Raw genomic sequence first — 14,560 nt, 5'->3', positions numbered from 1 at the left:
AATACATTATGCTGTATAGGTACCTACAAACTGTCGATGACAATAGTAAAAACAAAATTTATTACGTTTAAATATTTTAATAACGTCGTATTGTTCGGACCGTTGAACACCTGCACCGTGTAATATTTTACTTAAAAAAAAAAAAAAAAAACACTTAGGATTAAACGCTCGTATTTGGTACCTAGCTAGGTAGTAGGTATACTAAGTGAGCCTAAAATATAGATTTTTAATTTTTTTTAGTTAAAAAAAGACCAATGCAAAGTTAGGTTAGCAAACGGGACTCCTTCAATATTTCAACAAATCAGGATGTGTCGTACGCCTTAACGAATCCTGGCAGTACGCCGTTTTCTAGCGTCACGTGTTTCCTTTCGTGATCACGGCGGCGGTCCTGTTTTTCCGTAACTACCTCTCAGACAAACGTAAAAAATTATTTCTATCGATTTTTCGTTTGCCGAGTGTAGAAATACGACGATTGCACTCAATCGCCATAAACACGTCGTTGTGGCACACAGAATCGGAAGTCAAAGAATCTTATTTCGTTTTATTTTTGTCGTATTTCAAACACCATCACAATCGACGACGACGTTCGTCTAGTGAGATTGCTCGAATCACACTTGAGCCGTTATGATTCGTTACCGCGATGTTTAAAACCGCATTACGACTCGAACCTTGATATTTTTCACTCCACTGCGACCTCTCGTAATACACGTTAAAAGTCGGGCCAGACATATCGGATCTCATTGCGACCCGTCCGGACCACGTGTCGCCGTTGCCGCCGCAGTGTTTTCTAAGGGAGGAAACGCGTGTTAGCTATTCGCAGAGGAGACGCGTGAACGTCTGTGAGACTGTGAAGATTTCTACAAGTCACTACTACGGTTGTTTATACATATATTATATATTATTTTACATTACTATTTAGACGTTTGTTTGACAACGTCCGACCCCCCGAGCCCCGCGTCTCGTCGTTGATTTGGGTCTTTGTGTATTCCTTGTTTTCGTACGTGTAAACAAAAACACATTTTACGACGAACGTTCTCACACGCGTCTCGGCAAAAAGGTAAATAAATAAATAATAATAGTAATAAAAAAAAAACAATCCGCCTTGGCAGTCGGAAACAAAAATCTTTCTGGTCTTTTTTTTTTTTAATCGACTCTTCAAAGTGCTTGACTCATACAGGTGTAATAAAATACATAATTATGTTACTTTCCGAAACAATATTAAGTTATAGGTACACGTCCGGCTTTATAAAACGGGGGAAAAAAAAAAAAAAAATAAAACTTATACATATTACACAAATAATACAATTATTAAGATCGTCTCTAAACTATTTTAAGTGGTACAATACGTTACGCGTAGTCGATTAACTTTTGTTGAATACAACATAATAATATATTTAAATGCAAAACGTCAACAGCGTCATTGAATACAAAAAATATATATAAATATTGAATAATGTAAAACTGTTAACCCTTTAACCGACCGTTGACTATGGTAGTGGAGAAAACGCAGTAGTAATAATATTATGCAGTAGTATAGCGTATGATATATAATAATAATAATAATAATAATAATTAGTACATCATATTACGAACAGGATAATATAATATATTCTTGTAGTTTTAAGTCAGTTGAGCCGATCAACTAGTTAAACATTATAGGGAAGAAAACGAAAAACAAACAGTACTACACATGACTTATTATATCGTTTCCGACTGACAACGTTTCGTAAATGTTAGTTTTAAAATGACTCGTAACAATATAATTAATTATATTATTGATATTGTGATATCAATTTTTTTTTTTTTTTTACAATTTTTATCCACATAATAGTAATAATAATCATAATAATAATAATAATAATAATAATAGCGCGTTAAAAAAAAAAAAAAAAAAAAAAAATAAAATTATATTTACGAAATTTGATTTAATTATAATTGCCTAATAGTATACAACACTGCAACGAAAATTCATAATAATAAAATAATAACCGATAATAGTTTTTGAAATGAAAACAAATAATATGTTTATTGTTCGTTGTATATGCGTATAAATCCTATACGGACAAGGATACGAAGCTGTTGTATTGTGTGATGTTTCTCTTTAATATGTCAGCACATGGGCCCAACACTCTTTCAAACCTGAAATAAAAAAATAAAAAAATATGTATTTCAAGGCAGTATGAGAGTACGGAAAAATACGTGTAAACAGTTAAAAAAACAACATTAGAATATGTTACAACATTAATAACTGTGCGCATTTTGTGACAACTCCTGCACGTCCGCCACAATATAGATCATAATATTAATAACGATGGCGATAAAGTACAATAAATAATACTACGTCCTCTTATGATAATTGGGGCCGCATTTCTCTGCCTTTTCGTCGTCTAATTTTCGTCGTTTCTCACGACAGTAAACTATACATTTAACATAATATAACCTTTGTCATTTTAAAACGAAATTGTTCGTCTGCATGAGACTGTATTTTTGCATACTATAACGTCAATGCCTATTATTCCGTTTCTCTTTCATTTTCCGCTTTTGTTGTTTTTTATATCACTCAATTAGTATTTCGTTTTTCGTTGTTCACAATGCGGAGGAATAAAGGAGAAAAATGTTTTATTTTTTTATTTTATCATTTAGTTAATATACCGAAATTAAACGTATACCTAGGTGTTAAACATATATTGTTTTTCATTGTAAAACTATCGGAATGTGAATAAAATAGCGAGTATTTTTCATAAAAAGACAAGTCAGTAAAACTGACGTGTTCCATAATGTTAATACGGAAAAAATAAAGTGTGGTTATTTTTTTCAGGAGAAGTATCAATCGCGATCGAACGATTAGGGGGTAAAATTTTTTTTTGTTGACCGTCATCATCACGAGTGAAATTCAATACACTGATGTTTGTCATATAATATTATATCTCAGAGACTCGCCTGGCCTGTCTTTTCGAGTACGATGTCTATTTGCTTAGGGTCACCGTTATATTTTCACGACATATTATCTAGCACTTAGGCGATTTTAATGGGTAGGATTTATATCAAATAACAACATGGTGTGAAGATTGAAAATTGTATACACAGTCGAGTGGCGATAACTGGAAAACTTTTACAACTCGAAACATATTTTTAAGTAGTATTTATTTGCGTTCCCCTCGAAATTCGAATTATCAAGACTCAACTGTATAACACTCAACGTCTGTGATTCACCAACTGGTTGAAAAAAAAAAAAACAATACAAACAATATATAATTATTGGAAAAATTGAAATATACCTATAATGAATGATTCCCGCCAAGAATAAAATATAGATTAAACAAACACTTTATTTGTATGCATTATACACCAGTAACCGAGTGTACTCGGTAACCGGATTAATTAATAATCTTACCAGGCCGTAATACTATCATAATATTTTTTACGTTTGTTTGGTTATTTTTCAACCATTTCTGTAACGTGGTATTATGATGAAGTTTCCGCATACCTTTCATAAAATAAAAAAAAAAAATCATTTCGTACGCAGAATGTTTTAACTCCCGTTTAGTGGGTAGATACATGTTTCAGCACGGCATTCTCTAATTTGAATATTATAAATCGTTTTGCATATTATAGTTTCAGTAAAATAGATTCCGAAACATTTTTTTGAAGAACGTCAACATTTTGCTGCGTTGCTTTCTGAGTCCTCGGTACATATCGTATAATTTTCTACTCGGAAGACTACTTTTGATTAATGAATTCGCTTCCGTATTTTTGCGAGTGTCAGGTCGTTTGAAGATTTTACTTGTCTGTGCTCGGCTCGGTGGCGATATAGGTAAAGCAAACGGCGTAGGTAACAATAACGAGAAAAAACAATAAATATTCCGTGTGCACGGATAAGATTAATTCCTTAATTTAATAAATTACTATTTAATGCGCAAAAGTAACTGGCAGTGATGTGTATTAGATTATTTAGGTCATGTTGTGCAGTAGGTACCTATGAAACACACACGTACGCACAAAATGTAAGGTCGCAGATGTTTAAACACTTTATCCACACGAAAAACCAGTAGCGGATTTAATCATCATACTTTACCCCTATGCTAAATGTATTTTTAACCTATGAGCATTTAACATTTGTAATTTTCAAAATGTGGGTACTTAATTGTTATTTGAAAGAGCGTAATATATATTATGCAAATTAGTTTAAAGCAAAAATAGTTAAGTAAAATCAAAGACGTTCAATTAAAAAACATTTATAATGGTACCCAAAGAAAATAAATATTTGCAGTAGGTAGGTACTTCAAAGTTCATCCAATGCAATCCAGAATCGAGAGACATTTTCAAAAATTAAAAACCAATTTTTTAAACACTTTTTAATCCTTAAAGGTGTTTAGATTAGTCAAAATGTAAATATTAAAGAAGTATTATTATAATATACTAGTGTATTTACAAAGTATGCATCGTCCATATCGTGATTTCAATCAGAAATGGGTTTTAAATTTAAAATTGAACAAGGTAAAAATCATAAGAGAAAATGGTAGGTATTTAAAGGGTACAAATTATGGAAAAGGAAAACTCTAGATTTTTGAAATTTTTATAAAAGCAATTAAAAAATAAATGTTTCAAAAGTATCAAAAATCAATTTTACGACGTTAACTAGAAATTTATATTGTGTTTACACATGAAAAATTTTTGCTACAAGGTAACTTTACTATACTAATAGATATAATAAATATAAGAGCGCAATGAAAACACTTTTTACAATTTATGTAAATACAAATCATCTCAATATTATTCATAGTATTCAGTGGTTGACTGCGTCCGTGTGCAGGTACTATTTCACAACACAATTTGTATGAGTGAAAATTTTGCGAATATCTATACACGTTACTGATTGGTTACACGCTGATGTGTATATAGTATAAATATATAACTACCTAAAAAATAATGTGGAAGTTATGGCGCATACAAATGTTATCATTATTATAATGATTTTACATTAAAACATCAAAGATAAATACAAAAATAACAAAAACCAGTAGAAAATGTATTAATTGACAGCATATGCGACTAAAAATGATTTACTAAAAAAGTTTGCCATACTTTAAGTGCAAACAAAACTTTTACTTCGAAGTTAAAAAGTCGTCCGAGTATGACGAATAAATATGAAATTAAACTCGAGGTTTGAAACTCGTTTAAAGTAAAATTTAAAATTATAAAAGTGGTAATGCAATATATAGTACATCAGTATAATAGTTATAAATCCGCGTTGCATCACGAAAAACTTACTACACCAGCCCATTGTTGGCGTCATATTCATTTATAATGCTATGTGATATCCCGGGAAAAGGGTATCACGAGATCCTACCACAGATCACATTTACATTTTTATCCTCTTTATTCGTTTTCGACAATTTTTCAACGCCCGAGAATAATCGAACAGCCTCGCGGGGTCGTCCCGGGACAACATCCCTCTATATTATATTAATTTGACCCCCGGTGCGTACTTTTTGTCCAACGAGGGCTAAGTCGCACACGGTTTTGATTACTGCATTAAATGTATTTAATTGCGTCATGTACGGGTTAACGTACGATCCGCGGGGATATTACAATAGTTTACTACAACTACAGTAATTTGGTGAATTGGTATTTGTGTCCGGAATGTGACTATACGGGAGACAACAGTAAGTAAAAATTTATCGACAAGTCAATTTTTATTGTTTCGGGGCATTATAGAAGTCACTGGCTTAAAAATAATTTCAAACACAGTAGGGTGGATCGTATACTTAAGTGGCGACGACCGCGTATCTCATGCAGAATTACATTCATTGCTCGAATCGAAAATGCACACAGTTTTATATTGTCCTAGTTTCTCCGAGTAGTATGTTATAAACATGGTATATACGTATATTGGGAAATACCTCTGCTGTCTAATATAAAGTTTATAATTACAATGGAAAAACCAAATCTATACTACTTTTACTTATATAAATAAGCAACGGGTCAACTTCCAAACAAAAATAATACATTTTAAGGGCGTGGAATATTAATTGTTTTGTATACGGTTAAAATCCTTGAACTGAACTTAAAAGAAATGATCACAATGGAAGAAAACGCGTATATCATTCCGAGAAACAAGATTATGTTCTATTTTGTAGTAAAAAGCTTTTAGGAAAATATAATTCGAAGAAAAGTGTACATATTATGGTTTTTGTAAATTGTATTAATTTATCTTCTCGGCAGAAGTTCATAAGGTAGACGAACTCAACGAATACTACAACCGTGCTTGATGCACGGGAAATGCAATTATTTATTGGGACGACATGTTGGAAATCTACAAAAGCATAATATAATACGAGAAAATTAAAACATTACGAACGTACGAAAAACAAAAATAATAATATTAACTTGTTTGCAAAAGGCTAACTGACCCAAATATTTGATTTCCTAGTGTTGAGTAAAACTAAAAAGTAAAAGTAAATATATTTTTCTTACTTCATTTTAAAAGACGCAGTTCATTTCAAAACGACGCAGAGAGGGTTGAGCACTTTTTTTTTGAAATTGTTTTACTCGAAATTACGTTATGTTTGAAAAAAAGTTTTTTATCTTCAAGTATAGTTAAGACTGAAAACCGTTTCGAAATCGGTCATTAAAACGATTAATGTGTGTGTGATGTATAGGAGCAGCGTGCAAAATAATTTCCTTCAGAATATATAGAGCGATAACCGTCCCGGGCACATCGCGAGTATTTAAATTGCGTAGAATATAACGTCGGTAGGCGGTACACTATTCGAGAAACATTCGGAGTCCCATTGTAATTATTATGGTCTATATATTTTATGTACCTCAGACGCGCACAACGGAGCCTGAAAGCCACTTAAAATATATCGTATCTCCCGGAAATCGATGACTTTTAAGCTTTTAGAGAGAGGTCTGCGCATATATATATATATATATACGAGTATATATATGCGAACGGGGGCGTTTAACAGCCGCCAGACGTCCGGCATATACATACGGAAACAATGGATTTCGCTGGACCGGCCGATAGAAGGATACAATATTTAAACATAATATTATATAGTATTATCGTATTGTACGTTACCTGGCCCGATCGAGTTTCACACACTTCAGCGGCCCATTGGCGACGACGGTCGCTGCTCGCGGACGGTCGAGTAACAGTGCGATTTCACCTGTAACACAAATGTTCGGAATAATATAATATATAGTTGCAATCGATGACAAGTCATCAATAATTGAAGCCGGCCCGGCGACTGCGGTACACACGAGGTCATTGCGATCGCGACCGCACGAATAATAATGTATCGCACATGTCTTGCCCCCGCTCAGTGGCGTAGCCAGGATTTTTTTTCGGTCGGGCTGATCAATTTTTTACACAGCGGTGGTTTAGTTTTTGATCGAATACCATAGACCGTTAAAAATTTTTTTTAATTTTATTAACATTTCGGGGGGGGGGGCTGCAGCCCCCTCAGCCTCCCCCGTGGCTACGCCACTGCCCCCACTATATGTGTGCGGTGAGTTTATTTTTGGAGAGGTAACACTAAATAATTTTGTCCGGTGACATCTGCAGATTGATGTTCGGTTTTCGGGAGGAGATAGGGCGAATATACACAAATACACATTTTTCGATGATTTTTACATTCTTAGATCTTTCCGTGTGCTCCTGCAGCGCAATACAACTTGCATTTTTTCCAATCGGCAACAGGTGTTTTGAATACGAAATCCAGATGGACCGAATTTTTTTAAGTCGATTTGGTTATTTTTACCATCGTAGCCCTAAAATCAAAATCGACCAAATGACAACGAATTAGAGTCTCGATTAAAATTATTGATAGCTTACGGATACAAAAAAAAAAATACTTGCAATTTCATAATAATTCATACAATTCTAATAATATGACTGTCGACAAATTCAATAATTTTAATCGAAACTCTAAGTCGTTGTCATTTAGTCAATTTTTATTTTAGAGCTATGGTAAAAAGGACCAGATCGACTTCAAAAAAATTCGGCCTATCTGAATTTCGTATTCAAAACACCTGTTGCCGTTTGGAAAAAACGCAAGTTGTATTGCGCGCGAGCACACGGAGAGATCTAAGAATGTAAAAATCGCCAAGAAATGTGTATTTATGTATTCTCCATCTCCTCCCGAAAACCGCATACCAATCTGACAGAATTATTTAGTGTTACCTTTAAAAATAAACACACTGCGGTATACGGTGTGCTCCAACGCCGGTTCGACGGCGCTATGCTCCTATCACGGGACGCGACGCGGACATTTGGACAAAATCGACGAGAGTCTCCGAGGCGGACAATAATACATCGCACGACAGTCGGTCGGTCGGGAAGAAAACAAATCGATCGCATTAGACACGTCGCGCATACCGACGGCGGTTGTTGGATCCCCGCCGCCATGTATACGTAGATATATATAGGGGACGCGGTTAGCGATAATATTCGTAACGAGCGCGATTTTTCACCGCCGTCGGGCCCGCGTTTCAGTTGCAGACACGGCACGCGGTTTTCCGGACGATTTCGTCTCGTCCCACCGAAATCGCGGAAAACTTCTGCAGGCGGGCGGCGATCGGCGACGCGTGGACTCCGTCATCGCTATATATAGGTGAGTACGCGGTATACCTATATATTATACACACTGCTGCACATAGATCCGGCGTGGGGGAGGGGGGGGGGCGACGAGAATTTCAAATTGAATTCACGTCGACTTCTTTTGCGGGGCGCGACATGTACGTCCGGACAAAATCGATGCGACTACGCGAGTTTCCGACGCGGGACAATATATATATATAACAAACGACAGTCGGTCGGCAAGCAGACAAATCGATCGCATTGGACGCGTCTTGTGTACCGGCGACGACTGTTGCAGGTGCCCCGCCGGCGGCGCATTGTTATATACGGCCGGCGATAATATTCGTAAAGGTTAGGTAATTTTTCTTCGCATCCGGGTCCGAGTTTCGATTGGCGGTCGGCACACGGTTTTCCGGACGATTCCGTGGTTTCCCCAAAACTGTGGATCATTTTGGACGAGCGGCGATCACTATACGAAGAAAATTCTACGCGGTACTCGTTGCAGCGCATATGGGAGCCCATCGTGGACGGGGTGGAGCCCCGATATATTCCACGGGTGTGGGCGCCACGAGGATTTCAAACAGAATCCGCTGCGACGGTTCGGCGTGTACAATCGCACAAAATCGATGCGAGTCTCCAAAACAGAACAATAATAATATACAGACGACAGTCGGTCGGTCGGGAAGTAAACAAATTGATGGCATTAGGAGCGCCGTGCACACCGCGGCGACGGCTGTTGCGGTGCCCCGCCCGGCATGATGACGGTGTATGGAAGTCGTGGCCAGCGATAATATTCGTAACGAGCGTAATTTTTCATCGCAGCCGGGTCCGATTTTCGATTGCGGGAAAACGGCACACACTTTTCCGAGCGTTTTCCCGAAGCCGAGGAAAATGTCGGGCCACCGGGATCGGCAGAACGGACTCCGTAGCCATCACGGCACTTGCACGGCACACACCCTGTCCCCATGGGTCATCCGGGACGGACAAAAAACCCAGATATTGCTGCGGGTGTGCGCGAGACGAAAAATTAAAATCGGATCCGACGATTGACTTGTACACGTATTATTATTGCATCGTGTAATATAAGTTAAATTAGAACACAATATGTCAATATCTACTATCACCGTCGGCGAAGATGAGATAATCAACGGTATTGTCCGAGTTGCGGTCGCAATAGACGAATTGCGGTCTTAATAATATTGAAGGTAAAATTAACGTCTTAATTGCGGCAGGTGTCCGGTTAACGATTAATATGGTTACACTACGTTTTTGGATTGACTTTTCTCCCTCCAGATGAAGTAGGAAATGTGTTTTTAGATTTAATCGCCTAACAACTTATAGATTCAAGAGTTACTGAATTTAGTGACTATTTAGTCGATAATTATATTGGGAATGATGCTACTTTTCCAACCACACTCTGGGCAGCTTTGAACAATGATGTTTTGAGAACGAATATTGGAAGTGAAGCGTTCAATTCTAAATTTAAAACTGAGAACCGATCGCCGCATCCCAACATATTTGAATTTTTCAAATGTGTCAAAAATAATTCAGATTGATACATATTCAAAAATCAATTCTGTAGATTTGGAAACTAATAAAAAAAGCGAGAGCATAAATCAGAAATTTACTAAAAATAAAATACGACAGTATTTGAAAAAACAAATTGACTCGCTGACATTTGTGAAATGTGTATCATACAAATATGAACCGGTTTAATATTACAAATGTAAATATATAAATATTTTAAAACATAGTAATCATATTTTTTTACCTCAACTGGGATTTTTACCTATTTTGATATTTTACCTGTTTTGATCCCGACCGCAACTAGGATTTTTTTTTTTACCTGTTATAATCTTGACCGCAACTCGGTATCAACCTAATCAACACGTATCCGATAGTCGAGGCGACGATAGATCGTGGGACCCAAAGCTGACGTCGCTCGGCATTACCGCGTCCTGTGTACCGAAGCTTGTACCGTATACCGAGCTGCAGCTGGAGTGATAACGAGTGCTGTCGACGACATTTCGTTGCGCAGGCGGGGGCACACTGGTTTATAATAACCAACAGTTACTCACCCTATCGCCCTTTTGTCCATTATTTCATTTCTTTCTATGTATTTCGACTATTATATCTTGTATACCGTCGAAGGAGCGTGCGATCAAAACTTAATTTTTCAAACGAAAATTGTTAACCAAACGAATGATTTAAAAAAAAAAAAATAGATACATCTAAATCGAATTTGAACGGTTATAGTTTCTTGTATAAGACTTTATATACATACTATAAGGATATAAGTCCTTAATAACGTCTTTACATCGGCTATAAAATATATGTAATACATTAAATATTTTAGTCTAATATCGATATACTCATTAAACCCAGACAATTAAAAAAATAAAAATAATTTATTATTAATTTGACTTTCTATAATTTAATTTTTTAACCATTGTTATTTTACATTGTAAACAAATCATCGTGAACTATTAACTTCGGTAGGTACATGAAGTTTATTAGTTAAGAAAATATACCTATTCTAATGAATTTCGATTTATATTTTTAACGTTAAAAAAAAAAATTACTCTCCTCGCCACAATTTATAGTAAAAATAAAGTAGTTCTTATTTGAAATAAATATGTTATACAAAATGCCAAATGTAAGTGTAATTGAAAATATGGTCTTTAAATAAACTTCAAAATGTCAATATTCAGAATGATTAAATGCAGTATGAATAGAAAAATGGGAGTGAGCGTGTCGGTCGAATCATTTTGTGATGGTGGATGGGGGGCTTACCGCAGATTATTATTTTCGTTGTATCGTCCGGCATTTGTGCACCGTGTACGACGTAAAAAAAAGAAAATAATTACAAAGGTTCTACGAACGAAACTATGTTTTATTATGTTGTTGTTTTGTATTTCTCGTCCTGTCCATTTGTTTCTCGAACGCGTCGATTACATCGCAACCGTAATTTCGGGATCTCATACGAATATTTTATACTTTAGAATCGACGCTATACTGTAATGCCAGCGAGACGTGCAGAAATAAGTGGCGATCGCAATCAACGGAGTTCCCATAAATTGTTCGGTATCAATGTGTAGTACACGTACACAAGTACGATATAATATTATTTATATTAAGTTGACGGGCTTAATAATAACAGGCTTGCTGCGGACTCCGTAAAAACGTCTTTTCTCCGACGGCAGCGTGTGCGCAGGCGACAATTTTTTTTCTCGCCCCCCCCCCCTCTAAATATTCCACCGGCAAGTAAGAGGCGTATAGACAATATACGGAAACGTTTATACGTTCGACTGCGCGTACACAGTAGGTATACGTATATATTATATGCGTCGTCATCGTCGTGCGATCTGCCTTGAGAATTACGAGCCGACACGTATCGTGCGCGACCTGCAGTGCGATGATATGAATTGTAATAATTGATGGATGGCACGCGACCGCGGAACCGTTGGTGGCCACAGGGGTAACGATTGACTTATTATGTTATCACACGAATTTTGCACGCCACTCTGGCGTATAACACACGGACATTGTGGACACACGGCCCGGCGGCGGCGGCACGTCGTGTCTGGGCGGACGGGTGGGCGGGAGTGCGTGGGCGGGTGAGTGATGTGGGTGAGGTGGGTAAGGGGCGTTGTGCGGCGAGGTTAGGTTAGGTTAGGGCCTGGGGGAGGACTATAGAGCGGAGTCGATAATTTTATTTCTACACCCTCGGCCCTTCCCACTCCACCGCTCGAGCTTTACTCCTCGCGAAACGCACAACCCCGTCGGCGGTCTCGTTAACTCGAGTGCGTTATCGTCGCAAGTACCTATACATTTTTATACTTATAATAGAGTATATATATGTGTGCGTGTGTGTACATACCAAAATAGTCAGACGGCGCGAGTCTGCCGACTTCGATCAGAGTCTCTCCTTCGACCCGCTGCTGCAGGACGAGCGCCGTTCCTTCGACGATTATGTAAAAATCGTCTCCTTGTTCGCCTTGTCTGACAATCGTCTCGCCGTCGTCGAACGACACGGGTTCCAGCGCATCGGCCACGGTCAGTCTCTCCCATTTGTCTAGACTCTCTGCGAACATATACCCACGCAAACAGATGTAAGACAGATGGCGAAAATAAAACCCAATATATATATATATATATATATACAGTGGACATCGGATCGAATCGAATACATTTTCTGTCAACCCACAGTATATATGAGATCAATGTAAAATAACGTCCATTCCCGTCGTTGCTTTAATCATTAAATAAACAACATTTTGAATAGACGAAAAATACGACGCGATTAAAACGAGCCGAGTAAATCGCTCAGCTGTATAGTAGTGAACGATTTTCAGAGCAGGTATAACTCGTAATTGGTCAATGAGTAGGTCACTGTCCACTGGATGCGTTAAATTTGAATCCAACGAGAAATCATTGCACGGGGAAACACGATTTCGAGTGGATGCCACTGTTGGGTATGTTTTTTTTATTCTCGAGTAATACACTATAATACGGTAGGGCGTTGAACTAGTTTTTGGCAAAAAACGTTGTACATAATATCATACATCACTGTCATTTACTGATAGGAAGATCTATCGTGACGAGCGGCATACAGTGGAACGCGCGTGTGTAAGAGATCCGCAGAAATAGCTTAAAATTAATTTTAAATACAATTTTGAAAAATTCATTGGGTACGTCGAAAACGGTAAAATGAATATCTCATGAAAATTTAAGGTTCTAAAATTTAAGGAATTATTTACACCATGAATAACAATAGTAAAAACCATTTGAGGATAAATCGTAATTTTACGTTTGATTATAAATATCTAATTTCGTCAAAATTAGAACTTGTAACGCTTATTGTATAAATGTTGTGACCAAGTGTATTTTCAATATTTTTGAATTTCTGTAAGAACAATTCATAGTAAAAACCATAAACCACAAACCATAAACAGAACCGTGTATTAAATTGTATAAGCCTTTTGACTTGAAAACAAAACGTTATTACTATTATTCTGCATAAAAAGCGAAAAAAAAATTGAAAATGTCGTCTTAACAAGTCTTTTTGAAAAACGATAAAAAAAAAACAAAGTCGACTTTGTCAATATGCCTGTTTTCCCCGTATTTTTTTTTGTTTTCCCCAATTATCTTGAAAAGTATTTGGTTTTTTCCCATAGTGATGATGACAAACTATCTAGAACAATTTTTTTTCCAAAACCAACCTTCAATATAACATTGAAGTCTGAAGAGTTTTTTTCCAGTATAAACGTGTCCATCATCGATCGCCCCCTTAAGGCAATAAAGGCAATATATATATACATATATAAAATATAGGCACACATACGTTTGGACGTATTATTATTAGAATGGTAATTAACGGGTAGGATAAATTGCTGAAACAGCCGAACGACATTTTATATGCTTTCAAAGCACCCCGTCGCATCGTGTTGATATTTATCAACGATCTACAAACAGTATCGATGTACCCACATATAGTGCATGCATTTCGCGTTAAATGCAATTTCGAACGAACAGAGTTCAATCAAACGACAGTAATAATTATGCTGCTGGTAAATAAACAGACGTTTGCTGACAGCTGTACTGCAGTTTAATGAAATAGTACTGCGACTGCACGCGAGGGGTGAGTGATTTTTTACGAGATGAACAAAAAAGTACAAATCAATAACGTTTTCCACGCGAATTGCGGTACACCAGAATATACCAGATATAATAATACGGGTTAATATGTTTTATGTATTCGTTTCCAATAGTGTTTAATTTCTGGGAAATAATTTACAAATTGCACGCAGGCTTCTCGTCGCCGGAAACTTGCCCCGAAATTCTAATTTTAATTCGCGGGTTCGATAAGAATTTCGTGAGTTGTATATTGGGAACAAAAATCCAATTCGATTGTTTTTTTTTTTATACGCGTTAACGCAAATATATTATCGCTATTCTTATATTGACGTCATT

At 36.6% G+C, this 14,560-nt stretch overlaps 1 protein-coding gene across 2 annotated transcripts in view; it reads right to left on the bottom strand.

Annotated features, from left to right (window-relative positions):
• Window positions 1-1,905: 1,905 nt before the first annotated feature.
• Window positions 1,906-14,560, bottom strand: part of LOC111027732 (cAMP-dependent protein kinase type I regulatory subunit) — an 83,334-nt gene continuing 70,679 nt past the window's right edge. For both annotated transcript variants that reach the window (XM_022306145.1, XM_022306146.1), the window contains exons 5-7: window positions 12,468-12,671; window positions 7,088-7,175; window positions 1,906-2,139 (exon numbers count right to left, since the gene is read on the bottom strand). In XM_022306145.1, coding sequence (XP_022161837.1) covers window positions 2,055-2,139; window positions 7,088-7,175; window positions 12,468-12,671 — 377 coding nt within the window. In that variant the 3' untranslated portion in view covers window positions 1,906-2,054. The remainder of the gene's footprint in view (window positions 2,140-7,087; window positions 7,176-12,467; window positions 12,672-14,560) is intronic.

The sequence above is a fragment of the Myzus persicae genome, unplaced genomic scaffold (genome assembly GCF_001856785.1).
Source record: "Myzus persicae strain clone G006 unplaced genomic scaffold, MPER_G0061.0, whole genome shotgun sequence".
Lineage (NCBI taxonomy): Eukaryota > Metazoa > Arthropoda > Insecta > Hemiptera > Aphididae > Myzus > Myzus persicae.
Note: the sequence above shows the minus strand (reverse complement) of the source record. Positions and strands in the feature narration are given on the sequence as shown.